The sequence below is a fragment of the Loxodonta africana genome, chromosome 24, assembly GCF_030014295.1.
Source record: "Loxodonta africana isolate mLoxAfr1 chromosome 24, mLoxAfr1.hap2, whole genome shotgun sequence".
Taxonomy (NCBI): Eukaryota; Metazoa; Chordata; class Mammalia; order Proboscidea; family Elephantidae; genus Loxodonta; species Loxodonta africana.
The window spans coordinates 7,040,700-7,056,639 of NC_087365.1; the positions used below are offsets into that span (position 1 = coordinate 7,040,700).

A 15,940-nucleotide genomic window follows, 5' to 3' on the forward strand; every position below is an offset into this window, starting at 1 on the left:
TTTCTTATGCAGATCCTTGTGGCCACAATTGCTTTTCTTTTACCAAGTGCAGAATACTCCTCAGTGGAAGCAGATAAGAAGGTAGGTGGCACATCAGCTGAGTTTCCCCTGTAGTTTTTTGTTTTTTTTTTTGAATGGAATGATGTGTACATGGCACGTAGTGAGGTTGCAGAGACCGCAGTGTAAGGTGCTGTGTCTTTCTTCCAGTTTATTGTTTCTCTGCTCCTCTGCCTGTTGGACTGGTGCATGGCGTTGCCGGTGGCAGCCCTTCTTCTCCCAGTGTCAACAGCCCTCCTGGAGGAACAGCACGCAGCCAGAGCCCCCTTGTTGGATTACATCTACAGGGTGAGTGCCACCTAGCCTTAAGGGCAGAGAGTGGAGATGCAAGTTTCAGAGAGCTGTCAATGTATGTTTTGTGTACTTGTTGAAATGCCCTTTTGGAAAGGATTTATGGTGGGTTCAAAAGATATATATGCTAGAATAACTAAGAAGTAAAAGCAGAAAGTAGGATTGTAGAGAAGTAGTGGGTACCAAATAAAGATGCATGCATTTTTACATGACTGTAAATTAGTTATTGGTCAGGATCCCCCAGTTTTCATGGACATAGTCTGTCTCTACTTAATTTAAGAAAGAGCTGTTTATATTTTAGGAGCAGCCACAGCATTAGCTTGACAAAATCTGTTTATCAAAGGAACAAAAAAGTGTGATGGTCCCAGTGATCTCTTTGCTTTACATAATCTTAAGAAAGAAATTAAGGAAATATATCCAAGTAATTAGCCTCATCATTTTTATAGTACTTAAAGTATTCTAATTTCACACCTTCCTCCCTGTTCTTCTCACCCCTTTTCCCACTCCCAAGTACTAGGTGTGGCATTTGCCCTGGGCCTTCTGTATTGGCCTTAGCAGTCTCTCTTGTGAAAACCTTGTCTGTCTGTGTGTCTGTCTATCTAATCTGCCTATCTATTTTGCATTTTTGTGTCTATGCAAGAATTACTGTTATACAAGGGCAATTCCATTGCTTATTCTTTTGGTCATAAACCTTTGATTTAGAAAAAAAAAAAAAGACTCCAAATTACTAACTGATTACTTTGTTGCCTTATTTTAAAATGTATTGAAATTACAAAAACTCTTAGCCATGGGAGAAATTCTACTAAAAAGTGTTATGTATTTTTAAATGGTTTCTTCAAAGGCCAAAGGTACTTTAATAACTACGTCAAGATTAACTAGATACTGCTCTCATCCTTGGAAATCCTGGTGGCATAGTGGTTAAGAGCTATAGCTGCTAACTAAAAGGTTGGCAGTTTGAATCCACCAGACACTCATCGGAAACCATATGGGACAGTTCTACTCTGTCCTGTAGGGTCACTATGAGTCAGAATCATCTTGACTGCAACGGTTTTGGTTTTTTCTTTGGTTTTCTGTCATCCTTGTGGCTTATAAATCTCTATTAAACTTGGCTTGGGCCAACTAAATTAACCACAGTCATTTAAATTTATCTCTCCTACTAAATTGGTACTTATTTTAGAAGATTTTTCTTAAAGTTATTTTACCAATATAAAAGTCACCTCATGGTGATTCATGAATTAAATGAAGACTTTAATGGATTTTCACAAAGTGAGCACACTCAGACCTGGAAACAGAACGTTCCTAGCATCCCAAGAGTCCCCATTGTGTTTCCTCCCAGTCCCTGTCTCCATACACATACCCAGGGACACCACTATACAGAAAATTAGTTTTACCTAGTTTTAAACTTTATATAAATGGAATCATACTGTGTATACTCTTTTGTGTCTGGCCTCTTTCACTCAACATTATTTTTTAAAGGATTCATTCATACTGTTGTGAATAGTTGTAGATTTTTCACTCTCATTGTTATATAGTGTTCCCCAGTGAGAATAAACCACAATTTACTGGTTCTTTTTTTTCTATTGTTGATAGACATTTGGATAGCTTAGAGTTATGGACCATAAAAAACAGACTTCAATGAACACTCTAGTACGTGTTTTGTGATACATATATGTATGCATTTCTGTTGGTGTATTCCTGGGAGTGGGATTGCTGGAATACATATATTCTGCTTTAGTGTTGTTGTTCGGTGCCATTGAGTCGGTTCTGACTCGTAGTGACCCTGTGTACAGCAGAACAAACACTGCCTGACCCTGTACCATCCTCACAGTCATTATTATGCTTGAGCCAATTGTTGCAGCAACCGTATCAATCCATCTGATTAAGGGTCTTCCTCTTTTTGCTGACTCTCCACTCTACAAAATGTGATGTTCTTCTCCAGGGACTGGTTCCTCCTGATAACATGTCCAAAGTATGTGAGACAAAGATGTCACTTGAGGACTAAGGCGCACCTGACCAAACCTTGATATTTTCGACTGCTTTATATGCACGCGAAAGCTGGACAATGAATAAGGAAGACCAAAGAAGAACTGATGCCTTTGATTTATGGTGTTGACAAAGAATATTGAATATACCATGGATTTCCAGAAGAATGAACAGGTCGGTTGTGGAAGAAGTAAAGCTAGAGTACTCATTGGAAGCAAGAATGGAAACACTTTGTCTCATGTACTTTGGACATGTTGTCAGAAGGAACCAGTCCCTGGAAAAGAACATCATGCTCGGTAAAGAAGAGGGTCAGCGAAAAAGTGGAAGGCCCTCAATGAGATGAACTGACGCAGTGGCTGCAATAGTGGGCTCAAACATAGCAGTAATTGTGAGAATGGCACAGGACCACGCAGTGTTTCATTCTACTATACATAGGGTTGCTGTGAGTCACAACCGACGTGACAGCACCTAACACCAAAAACAACATTTTCCATTTTGACTAGTGGAATTTAATCCTCTGAACAACAAAAGCTCAATTTTTATGTTAGTAAGAGAGCTACCATAAGGAGACTTTTCTGAACTGCCCCTTTTCTAGGGAGATGATACACCCAGGAGGCTGCCTGCTGCTGGCTACAATTATGGTACTTTTTAGCCATGTACAAAGGGTGCCTTATCACAAGGCCTCCTGCCAAGTCAAAGCTTGTCATCTAAAAGTGAGTTTGCCTTATGTAAATATATTTAGCCCAAAGATATACCTTAGTTTCTAAAGTATTACCTTGATTTCCATAAAAATCAGTTTTATTTACTCTCGAGTTTATGATCAAAAATGTAAAATTCAGTATAATTATTACTTCATTTATACATTTTGGGATACTTCATGTGATTTGTGTTTACATGGCTTAAATATGCACAAAAGCACAAAAGAGTATAGAGCCCTTCAGTCAACTGCAATTTTTAAACAGCCACTGAGCTGTGGAGCAGTTCTATTTTTGTAACACATGGAGTCACCGTGAGTCGGAACTGACTCAATGCCAACGGGTTTTTGGTTTGATGAGCTTTTAAGAAACTAATATTTTGAAAATAAGTATACTTAAAAATGTACTAAATATACTCTGTATTAAATTATACTTTAAAAGTTATACTCAATTAGACCAGGCGGGAGGAAGGGCCAAGATGGCGAAGTAGCCAGATGCTTCCTGTGATCCCTCTTACAACAAAAACCCGAAAAAACAAGTGAAACTATTATATTTATGACAAGCTAGAAGCCCTGAACATTAAAGGCAAAGTTAGAAAACGGACTGAGCGGCAGGGGGAGGGAGAGACGGTTCAGAAGCGGAGAGTAGTTACCAGACGTGAATCGCCGGGATCCCTCAGGAACCATTTCCAGGAGCGGCTACGGCAGGCTGGTGGTAGCGTTTGGCCACAGTTTCCTCAGGGAGAAACAGCCAGCTGCACAGCCTACTCACACCTCCAGAACCAGAGAAGAACGGCACTCTCGGCAAAAGCTAAGTACTTGTGTATATTTTACTGTGCCACCAGCCCCTAAGCCAGCTTCAGTAGCTGTAGATTTCCCTGGGGCTGAGATAGGCCATATTGAGTGCCCAGAGCTACCCTCTCGGCCTTGGAGTAGGAAGAAATTCACAATTGGGGGAAAAGATAATTTGCCAGCTCCATTAAACAGGGGAGCTCAGGACAGAAGCAGCTCCTGTTCAGGCATAAATGGTCTGTGGACTTGGAATACTTGTCCCCCTGCATGGACATCTGTGGGCCTATTTCAGGAGAATAGGTCCTTGTTGACAGGCTGCAATCATTTCAGCTGTGCGCTGAAGAGGTGGGTGTTTGATATTTGACACCAGTTTGCCTATTAAATAGGGTCCTTACCTCCCCACACCAGGGGCCTAAGGACTAGTGGCTCTCCACTCAGGTCACCCAGCCACCCGCAACAGGGGTCAAAGGATAACTGGTACCTCCCTGTCCTTACAACCAAAACCATTGGGTGCCCATGGTCCGGCTGCAGAACCCACTCACCTGTACACACTAGGAAACAGGGACGTGCTTTCCTCACAGACATTCGGGGGGCAGCTCTCAGCTCCCTGCCTTGTTAAGAGAGTGACCCCCCACTGCAACCAGATACCAGTACTGACGCCAATCATCCCTGCCCCTCTAAGACTGTAATACGGAGCCTGTACCACACACTTGATGATCAGCTACCTGGACACCTGAGTTGAATTCATACAAAAAAGTGAATGGACTCCTAGACTGATATACTTGAAAACAGCTCTAGCCATCTGGTGACAGGACGTCAGTGATTCAAAGGTGAAAATAATCAAGCTAGCTCAATCAAGCAACCCATTTAGGCATATCAAAACAAAACAAAGCAAGAAGCTAGGATACAGTAATCAAACATAAAATAAACTAATACAATAACTTATAGATGGTTCGGAGACAACAGTCAATATCAAGTCACATAAAGAAACAGACCATGATTTCTTCAACAAGCTCTCAACACAAAGAATCAACGGACCTTCTGGATAAAGGTGTCTTTCTGGAATTATCGGATGCAGAATTCAAAAGATTAATATACAGAACTCTTCAAGACTTCAGGAATGAAATTAGGAAGGAAATCAGGCAATACGCAGAACAAGCCAAGGAACATACAGATAAAGTAGTTGAAGAAATTGAGAAGGTTATTCAAGAACATAATGAAAAATTTAATAAGCTGCAAGAATGCAAAGAGAGACAGCAATCAGAAACTCAGAAGATTAACAGCATTAGACAACTCAATAGAAAGTCAGAGGAGCAGAATTGAGCAAGTGGAAGGCAGAATTGGGGAGCTTGAAGATAAAGCACTTGGCACCAAAATATGTCAAGAAACATCAGATAAAAGAACTTAAAAGAATGAAGAAACCTTAGGAATAATGTGGGACTCTATCAAGAGAAATAACCTATGAGTGATTGGAGTACCAGAACAGGGAGGTACAACAGAAAATCCAGAGAGAATTGTTGAAGTATTTGTTGGCAGAAAACATCCCTGATATTGTGAAAGATGAGAAGATATCTATCCAAGATGCTCATTGAACTCCACTTAAGGTAGATTCTAAAAGAAAGTCACCAAGACATATTATAATCATATTTGCTAAAACTGAAGATATAGAGAATTTTAAGAGCAGCTAGGGATAAACAAAAAGTCACCTACAAAGGAGAGTCAATAAGAATAAGCTCGGACTACTTGGCAGAAACCTTGCAGGCAAGAGGCAATAGGATGACTCATATAAAGCCCCGAAAGAAAAATATTGCCAGCCAAGAATCATATATCCAGCAAAACTGTCTCTCAAATATGAAGGTGAAATTAGGACATTTGCAGATGAACAGAAGTTTAGGGAATTCGTAAAAACCAAACCAAAATTACAAGAAACACTAAAGGGAGTTTGGTTAGAAGACAAATAATACCAGGTTTTGCCCAAGACTAGGACACGGGACAGAGCAATGAGATGTCAACCCAGACAAGGAAATCACAAAAATAAATCAAGTTAAAAAAAAGTTCACAACAGGGAAACAATGATGTTATTATATAAAAGAAGACAACATTAAAAAAATAAAGAGGGACTAAGAAATGTCATAGATTTTTCATATGGAGAAGAAGACACGGCAATATAAAGAAATAAAAGTTAGGTTTAAACTTGGGAAAATATTAAGGTAACCACAAAGGAGACTGACTATCCTACTCATCAAAACAAAATACAAGAAAAAAATAGAGATTCAGCAGAAATAAAATCAACAATGACAAATAAGAGGAAAAGACAATATATAAACTACTGAGCACAAAAAATTAAGTGGGAAAAAGAAACTGTCAACAACACACGAAAAAAGACATCAAAATGACAGCACTAAACTCATACCCATCTATAATTGTGCTGAATGTAAATGGACTAAATGCGCCAATAAAGAGACAGAGAGTGGCAGAATTGATAAAAAACCATGATCCATCTATATGATGCCTACAAGAGACATACCATAGAGTTAGAGACACAAACTAAAATTCAAAGGGTGGAAAAAAATATATCAAGCAGACAACGATCAAAAAAGAGCAGAAGTGGCAGTATTAATTTCTGACAAAATAGACTTTAGAGTTAAATCTACCACAAAGGACAAGGAAGGGCACTATATAATGATAAAAGGACAATGTACCAGGAGGATATAACCATATTAAATATTTATGCGCCCAATGACAGGGCTGCAAGCTACATAAAACAAACTCAAATAGCATTGAAAAGTGAGATAGACAGCTCCACAATTATCGTAGGAGACTTCAACGCACCCCTTTCAGTAAAGGACAGCTCATCCAGAAAGAAGCTGAATAAAGACACAGAAGATCTGAATGCCACAGTCAACCAACTTGACCTTATAGACCTATACAGAACACTCCACCCAAGAGCAGCCAATTATACTTTCTTTTCTAGTGCACATGGTACATTCTCTGGAATGGACCACACATTAGGTCATAAAGCAAGCCTTAAAAAAAAAAAAAACAACGAAATACTACAAAGCATCTTCTCTGACCAAAAAGCCATAAAAGTAGAAATCAACAGAAAAAGAAGGGAAAAGAAATCAAACACTTGGAAAATTAATAATACCCTGCTCAAAAAAGACTGGGTCATGGAAGACATGAAGAATGGAATAAAGAAATTCATACAATCCAATGAGAATAAAAACACTTCCTATCAGAACCTTTGGGACAGAGGGAAAGCAGTGCGCAGAGGTCAATGTATATCAATAAATGCAAACATACCAAAAGAAGAAAGGGCCAAAATCAAAGAATTACCCTACAACTTGAACAAATAGAAAGAGAGCAACAAAAGAAACCCTCAGGCACCACAAGAAAGCAAATGATAAAAATTAGAGCAGAATTAAATGAAATAGAAAACAGAAAAACAATTGGAAGAGTTAACAAGACTAAGAGTTGGTTCTTTGAAAAAATTAATAAAATTGATTAACCGTTGGGCAAACTGACAAAAGAAAAACAGGAGAGGAAGCAAATAACCCAGATAAGAAATGAGATGGTGATATTACAGTAGACCCAACTGAAACTAAAAGAATCATATCAGATTACTATGAAAAATTGTACTCTAACAAATTTGAAAACCTAGAAGAAGTGGATGAATTCCTAGAAACACACTACCTACCTAAACTAACAGAAACAGAGGTAGAACAACTAAATAGACCCATAACAAAAGAAGAGATTGGAAAGGTAATGAAAAAACTCCCAACAAAAAAAGGCCCTGGCCCAGATGACTTCACTGCTGAGTTCTACCAGACTTTCAGAGAAGAGTTAACACCACTTCTACTAAAGGTATTTCAGAGCATAGAAAAGGACAGAATACTCCCAAAGTCATTCTATGAAACCAGCATTGCCCTGATACCAAAACCAGGTAAGGACTCCACAAAAAAAGTTTACAGACCTATATCCCTCATGAACTTAGATGCAAAAATCCTCAACAAAATTCTAGCCAATAGACCCAGGATAGGAACCATTCCCGAAGACAACTCATCAGACATGGAAGGGACTGGACAATGGGTTGGAGAGAGATGCTGACGAAGAGTGAGCTACTTGTGTCAGGTGGACACTTGAGACTGTGTTGGCGTCTCCTGTCTGAAGGGGAGATAGGAGGGTAGAAAGGGTTAGTAACTGGCAAAATTGTCACAAAAGGAGAGACTGGAAGGAGGGAGCGGGCTGACTCATTGGGGGAGAGTAAGTGGGAGTGTGGAGTAAGGTGTATATAAGCTTATATGTGAAAGACTGACTTGATTTGTAAACGTTCACTTAAAGCTCAATAAAAATTATTTAAAAAAAAAAAAGGACAAAGGAAATACCGTTTGGTGGATTGGTAATCAGCCCTGTTTGGGGGATTGCTGGTCTTCTGAATGGCTCTTGATCTCACTTCTAAATTATTTTACTACCAGTGTATATTCCTAGTTCACCTAACACATACACATTTCTTATTATTAAAAATAAGTTTATATCCAACTGGCTTTAAGAATCTTGTAAGAGCCCAAATTTGACATCCCACACTAATAAATGCAAAGTAAGATGGAAAAAAAAAATTCTAGCCAATAGAATTCAACATATCAAAAAAATAATTCACATGACCAAGTAGGATTCATAGCAGGTATGCAGGGATGATTCAACATTAGAAAAACAATTAATATAATCCATCATATAAGTAAAACAAAAGACAAGAGCGACATGATCTTATCAGTTGTTGCAGAAAAGGCATTTGACAAAGTTCAACACCCATTTATGATAAAAACTCTCAGTAAAATAGGAATAGAAGGAAAATTCCTCCGCATAATAACGGGCATTTATACTAAGCCAATAGCCGACATCATCCTAAATGGAGAGAGCCTGAAAGCATTCTCCCTGAGATCTGGAACCAGACAAGGATGTCTTTTATCACTGCTCTTATTCAACATTGTGCTGGAGATCCTAGCCAGAGCAGTTAGACTAGATAAAGAAATAAAGGGCTTCCAGACTGGTAAGGAAGAAGTAAAAGTATCTCTGTTTGCAGATAACATGATCTTATATGTAGAAAACCCTAAGGAATGCTCAAGAAAACTGCTGAAACTAATAGAAGAGTTCAGCAGAGTATCAGGATACAAGGTAAACTTACAAAAATCAGTTGGATTCCTCTACACCAACAAAAAGATCTTCAAGGAGCAGATCACCAAATCAATACCATTTACAGTAGCCCCCAAGAAGCTAAAATACTTAGGAATAAATCTTACAAGAGATGTAAAAGACCTATACAAAGAAAACTATAAGACACTACTGCAAGAAACCAAAAGAGACCTACATAAGTGGAAAAGCATACCTTGGTCATGGATAGGAAAACTTAACATTGTAAAAATATCTATTCTACCAAAAGCAATCTATAGATACATTGGAATTCTGATTCAAATTCCAATCACATTTTTTAATGAGATGGAGAAACAAATCACTAAGTTCATATGGAAGGGAAAGAGTAAAGCATTACTGGAAAAGAACAAAGCGGGAGGCCTCACTCTACCTGATTTTAGAACCTATTATACTGCCACAGTAGGCAAAACAGTCTGGTACTGGTACAACAACAGGTACATAGACCAATGGAACAGAATTGAGAATCCAGACATAAACATGTCCACGTATGAGCAGCTGATATTAGACAAAGTCTCAAAGTCAGTTAAATGGGGAAAAGATAGTCTTTTTAACAAATGGTGCTGGCATAACTGGATATCCATCTGCAAAAAAAAAATACAGCAAGACCCATACCTCACACCATGCACAAAAATGAACTCAAAATGGATTAGGGACCTAAATATAAAATAAAAAACGATAAAGATCATGGAAGAAAAACTAGGGACAATGTTAAGAGCCCTGATACAGGGCATAAACAGTATACAAAACATGACTAACAATGCAGAAGGGAGACTGAGATAACTGGGAGCTCCTAAAAATCAAACACCTATGTTCATCCAAAGACCTCACCAAAAGAGTAAAAAGACTACCTACAGACTGGGAAAAAGTTTTTAGCTATGGCATTTCCAATCAGCGCCTGATCTCTAAAATCTACATGATACTGCAAAAACTCAACTGCAAAAAGACAAATAACCCAATTAAAAAATGGGCAAAAGATATGAATAGACGCTTCACTAAAGAAGACATTCAGGTAGCTAACAGATACATGAGGAAATGTTCATGATCCTTAGCCATTAGAGAAATGCAAATCAAAATACAATGAGATTCCATCTCACTCCAACAAGGCTGGCATTAATCCAAAAAACACAAAATAATGGACGTTGGAGAGGCTGTGGAGAGATTGGAACACTTCTACACTGCTGGTGGGAATGTCAAATGGCACAACCACTTTGCAAGTCCTTTTGGAGTTTCCTTAAAAATCTAGAAATGGAACTACCATACGATCCAGCGATCCCACTCCTTGGAATATATCCTAGAGAGTTAAGAGCCTTTACATGAACAGATACATGCACACCCATCTTCATTGCAGCACTATTACAATAGCAAAAAGATGGAAGCAACCAAGGTGCCCATCAATGGATGAATGGATAAATAATTTATGGTATATTCACACAGTGGAATACTACCCATTGATAAAGAACAGTGATGAATCTGTGAAACATTTCATAACATGGAGGAATCTGGAAGACATCATGCTGAGTGAAATTAGTCAGTTGCAAAAGGACAGATATTGTGTAAGACCACTATTATAAGAACTCGAGAAATAGTTTAAACAGAGAAGAAAATATTCTTTGATGGTTACAAGGCGGGGGGAGGGAGGGAGGGAGAGGGGTTTCCACTAGATAAGAATTATTTTAGGTGCAAGGAAAGAAAACACAATGTAGGTGAGGTCAGCACAACTGGACTAAACTAAAAGCAAAATAGCTTTCTGCATAAACTGAACACTTTGAAGGACAACGTAGCAGGGGTCGGGGTTTGGGGACCATGGTTTTAGGGGGCATCTAAGTCCATTGACACAGTAAAATCTATTAAAACATTCTGCATCCCACTTTGGAGCGTGGCTTCTGGGGCCTTAAACACTAGCAAGCAGCCATTTAAGATGCATGAATGGGTCTCAACCTACCTGGAGCAAAGGAGAATGAAGAACACCAAAGACAGAAGGTAGTTATGAGCCCAAGAGACAGAAGGGACCACATAAACCAGAGACTACATCAGCCTGAGACCAGAACAACTAGATGGTGCCTGGCTACAACCAATGACTGCCCCGACAGGGAACACAAGGGAGAGAGAACCCTTGAGGGAGCAGGAGAGCAGTGGGATGCAGACCCCAAATTCTCATAAAAAGACCGGACTTAATGGTCTGACTGAGACTAGAAGGACCTTTGAGGTCATGGTCCCCAGACCTTCTGTTAGCCCAAGACAGGAATCATTCCCAAACCCAACTTTTCAGACAGGGATTGGACTGGACTATGGGATAGAAAATGATACTGGTGAAGAATGAGCTCCTTGGATCAAGCACACACATGAGACTTTTTGGCATCTCCTGTCTGGAGGGGAGATGAAAGGGCAGTGGGGGTACATGATGGCCAAGTGGACATGAAAATAGAGATTGGAGGGAAGGAGTTTTCTGTCTCATTAGGGGGAAAGCAATTAGGAGTATATAGTAAGGTGTATATAAATTTTTGTGTGAGAGACTGACTCAATTTGTAAACTTTCATTTAAAGCACAATAAAAAAAAAAATTAACCGTTAGAATTCATGGTGTCATTATTTATACTAATTTAAATTCCTGAATGGTTGTGAAGCAGGCACATGGTCTCTGCTTATGTATTGCTTTCATCCTGCCCTCTGCCGTGGTTGGTGTTTGTCTCTCCTCAGCTACTTTTCATTTCCCAATGTATTCCATTCCACTTGGGTTGCTTCTGGTAGACTGGAGAAGGACTTAGGTGTATTAAGCCACACAGAATGGTAAAACAGACACGTTTTTTAAAAATTTTTGCTTATCTTTTTGCCTTGACAATACATTTATTGGCGTTGATGTGAAAGGACCAAAGTAAACTTGCTAATAGCAAGCAGATACTTTAGAATGGAAAGCTTTCGATATCGTCAAATATTATCACGCAGGAGCCCTACCTCCTCAGCACTGTGGTGGTTTAACACGTTGTCAGGCGACATGAGGTGGGGAAGGTCCATGACATATACCCCTTTTGTTTCTCACAGGTCCTGCACTGCTGTGTTTGTGGCTCAAGCACTTACACCCAACAGAGTCACTACATACTGACCCTGGCTGACTTGTCGTCCACCGATTACGACCCCTTTCTGCCACTGGCAAATGTTAGGAATTCTGAGCCAGTCCAGTGTCATTCATCAGCAGAACTGGGGAACTTGCTTACTGTTGAAGCAGGTGAGTACTCTTCAGAATGTAAATTCTTATGGGCAGGATAAGGAAAGACTGTAGCCATTTGTCTACGCTTGCTTTGTTATTAAAAAATCTAGTCGAAATCCTGGTTTCTAGACTCCTTTATGATGGCAAATTCTGCCTTCCTTGTTTCTTCTTTTCTATGTGATTTTCTTCCTCTTTTTTTTCCCATCTTAGTAAGTCAAATGATTTTTGTATTATTGAGGGTCTCTCTGTCTCTCTTTGGCCTCTGAGACATGCAAAAGAAGGCTCATTTCCTATCTCCAGGAAGCTTTACATCTAAGGGGAAAGACAGGATTAATATAGAAGGACTAATTTATAGAACTGTAGTGCCGTGGGGACTTTCCATGGAGAAGGACTGAAGCCAGGGTTAGAAAGTTAGAAGGATGGGCAGGCTTGGGAGGAGTTAATAGATTATTGCAGACTAGGAGATCGCTGTAAGAAGAGAGATGGGAATTGACATGCTACAATTTGAAGATTGCTCTGCTCAGAGCAGAGGGTCCCTTTTTGGGTATGAGAGGTATTGTCAGGGCTTAGGGGCTGCTGTATTTTCTCTTCAGACATCAGCTCTCCAAAATGACAAGTGCCCATTTCTGGACCTTGAAATAAGAGTCAAAACGTAGGTATGTTATCCACACATCTGATCAAATTTTGTAGGACTAAATACACATACACATGTTGTGATTGTTAGTTGTCATGGAGTCGATTCTGACTGATGGCAACCCCCCGTGAGTATGTGTAAAACTGGTGAGCTCTGAATAATGTCACTGGATTGTAGAAATCTCCATTTCCTGGTTGTAATATTAGACAACAGTTATACAAGATGCTGCTGTTGGGAGAAACTGGCTGAAGGGTATATAGGATCTGTGTGTATTATTTCTTACAACTGCATGTGAATCTTAAACCGTCTTAAAATTAAAAGCCAAAAGAAAATAAGGGTGTGAATTATTAGATCATCTGTGAACATTTTATGGACTTTGCAACTTAAAAACTTGGGCCCAAGAGTGGAACCTTAGAGGTAAAAACATCTTTAAGGGAAAAGGAATGAGGGGATGTCTCCGGGAAAGCAAATCAGGGAAATGTAAGAAGAACCGAGAAAGAGTGATTTCTGGGAAGCCAAGGGAAGAAGGCATAAGGAGCAGAGGGAGATGAGCAGTGCCAGGTGCTTCAGAAAGCTCAGGGAGGCTGGGAAGTTAGCCGGGAGCTGTTTTATTTCCTGAGGAAGCATTTGGTGGTGGGGTTTGCCAGAGCACTTTCAGCAGAGTGCTTGGCCTACAGCCAGATCTCATGAGCAGGTGACCTGCACCAGGATCACTAAGAGCACTGAGAAGACCCCTTTTTTTAGGCCCTTGGTGGAGAAAAGAAGGAGAGAACGGGCAGTAGCCAGGTGAGGGGCAGGACCCAGGAGTGTGCTTACAGTATTGCGGAGCCTGGGGTAGGTTTAGGCTGAAACGAACGGGACAGGTGAGGGGAGGATGAGAAAGACAAGAGTGGGACGGCAATCAGGCAGTTAGGAACAAGGGTTAGGAAATCTGTCTGTCTTGATTTTGGTTCTGTCTTGTAGACAAGAAAACTGAGATTAAGGCATTTTCCCAGGGGTGTCAGAAGTAACTTAGGTAGAATGTGGATCTAAGATTTAAAGACAAACTTCCTGAAATATCGTCGTATTTACTCTGAGACTGTGCCATAGAGTAAACTAAAGACTCTCATTTTGATTTTTGTTTGTGGTGAACTCTACATGGTACATTTTCGTATGGTATTCTTAGGTTGCCCTTCATTTCCTTAATCATGTAGTTATCTTTTTCTGGAATTCTACTGTCCCATTAAACTGCAGTATTTCCTTAACTTCTTTCCACAATTATAAATTTAAATCATGTTTTTATTAAGTAATCAAAATGACCCTTGAGCTAGTATTTCTTTTGTTCTTTCCTATCTTGTAGTCCATTGCCTTCTAAGAAAATTGACTCACCTTTTCCTAAAGTTATAGTTTACACAACTCACCACTCCAAAACAGAAGAAGTTTGGTAGGTTAGTGAAGAAGGACAAATCCAAAAACACACACTGAAATCTTAGCGCCACTTTTCTTTTTCCTGCAGCTGTTTCTTTGGATGTAGAACACTCTTTGACTTGAATATTCATCTTCAGAAAACCCCAGGACCTCATACAAACCTGTCCTTTCAAAGTTCTGTGGTGCTAAAAATAATCGTTTAAACTTCCGTGACAAACGATTTCTTAAAATTCACTAACAGTTTAACTAAATAAAAAAGCAAGAAGCTTAAAAACATACTGGCTTATACAGACACTCTTGCCGAGTGGGTATGTCCTGTTCAGAGTGAAGAGGAAAAATGAAGCTGATAGCTTAGATCTTTTAGTTTAAACAAAATATGCTCATATTTGAGGATTTTTTTTTACTTAGTGTCATAATTCGCTATAAATTTCTAGTCAGATGACATTTTTGATAAAGCAATATCATTATTTTTATCTATTATTCTCAATGATTCTTTCATAGACCATTACCTACTATTTGATATAATTACTACTTTTAAGTAGAGTTACCAAGGGGACCCAGCTGCCTGAAGCTGAGGTGACTGCTAGCCCTGCTCAAAAAAGGGCCATTAAGAGCACACACATGTGCTCAGATTCCTGAGCCTTTAGTGCCTGATGGCTTAACATGAAGGGAGCCTTAAAAAGGAAAGTTAAAGGAAAATCTGAAGTCACTGCTTTCATTTTCATCTCTAAATTGAGAAAAATAAAGATAATTTGGAATGTATTTTGAACATTGTGAGCTTGTCTTTCCTTTAATGGAGTTTAGAGTTTCCCTTTATTTTTCAGGGAAGCCATAGGCAGGTGATTCAACTGAAATCTGCCAGGAAAGAACAATTACTAATTCACAAATAATTTCCTTTCCTTACTTTTCAGTAACAAAGACGTTTTGGATTTTTGAGTGTGTCATGGTTTATGATTTGATTAGTACAATTCCAGGTAAATTTCTCATTATAGAGTTCAACACTTTCATAAAATACAAATTTATATTTACTTCACATTGAAAGTACAACCTCTGTGAGTAAAAGTTGAGAAAAGTTGATTTTCTAATTATTACTTTCTGCTTGGGCATTATCAAACTGGACTCTTCTCAGTAGTTTTCTAGCCTGTTCCACCATGTCATCCTGATCAAGTGTCTCACATGGTGAACTCATGCTCCCCAGCCAGCCATTGGTGTTGGCAGCATGGACATTTCCGATGGGACACATGCTCCTCTGGCGTTTAAGCATGAATAAAAGGTGTCTCACATGGTGAACTCACGGTCCACTATATCATCCTTATCAAGTGTCTCACATGGTGAGCTCATGGTCCACCATGTCATCCTTATGCAGTGTCTCACATGGTGAACTCACAGTCCACAGCCGGATGTTTGGTGTTGGCAGCATAGACACTTCTAACGGGGCGCACGCTCCTTTGGCACGTAAGCATGAACAAAAGGTGTCTCACATGGTGAACTCACAGTCCACCATGTCATCCTTATCAGGTGTCTCACACGGTGAGCTCACAGTCCACCATGTCATCCTTATCAAGTGTCTCACACAGTGAACTCACGGTCCGCTGTGTCATCCTTATCAAGTGTCTCACATGATGAACTCACGGTCTGCCGTGTCATCCTTATCAGGTGTCTCACATGGT

At 39.5% G+C, this 15,940-nt stretch overlaps 1 protein-coding gene across 14 annotated transcripts in view; it reads left to right on the forward strand.

Moving 5' to 3' along the window:
• Positions 1-15,940, forward strand: part of RALGAPA2 (Ral GTPase activating protein catalytic subunit alpha 2) — a 421,554-nt gene that overhangs the window by 246,735 nt on the left and 158,879 nt on the right. For 13 of the 14 annotated variants that reach the window (XM_023549982.2, XM_023549976.2, XM_023549977.2 and 10 more), the window contains 3 exons: positions 13-81; positions 208-345; positions 12,064-12,247. In XM_023549982.2, coding sequence (XP_023405750.1) covers positions 13-81; positions 208-345; positions 12,064-12,247 — 391 coding nt within the window. The remainder of the gene's footprint in view (positions 1-12; positions 82-207; positions 346-12,063; positions 12,248-15,940) is intronic. The other variant, XM_023549980.2, reaches the window with a different exon arrangement.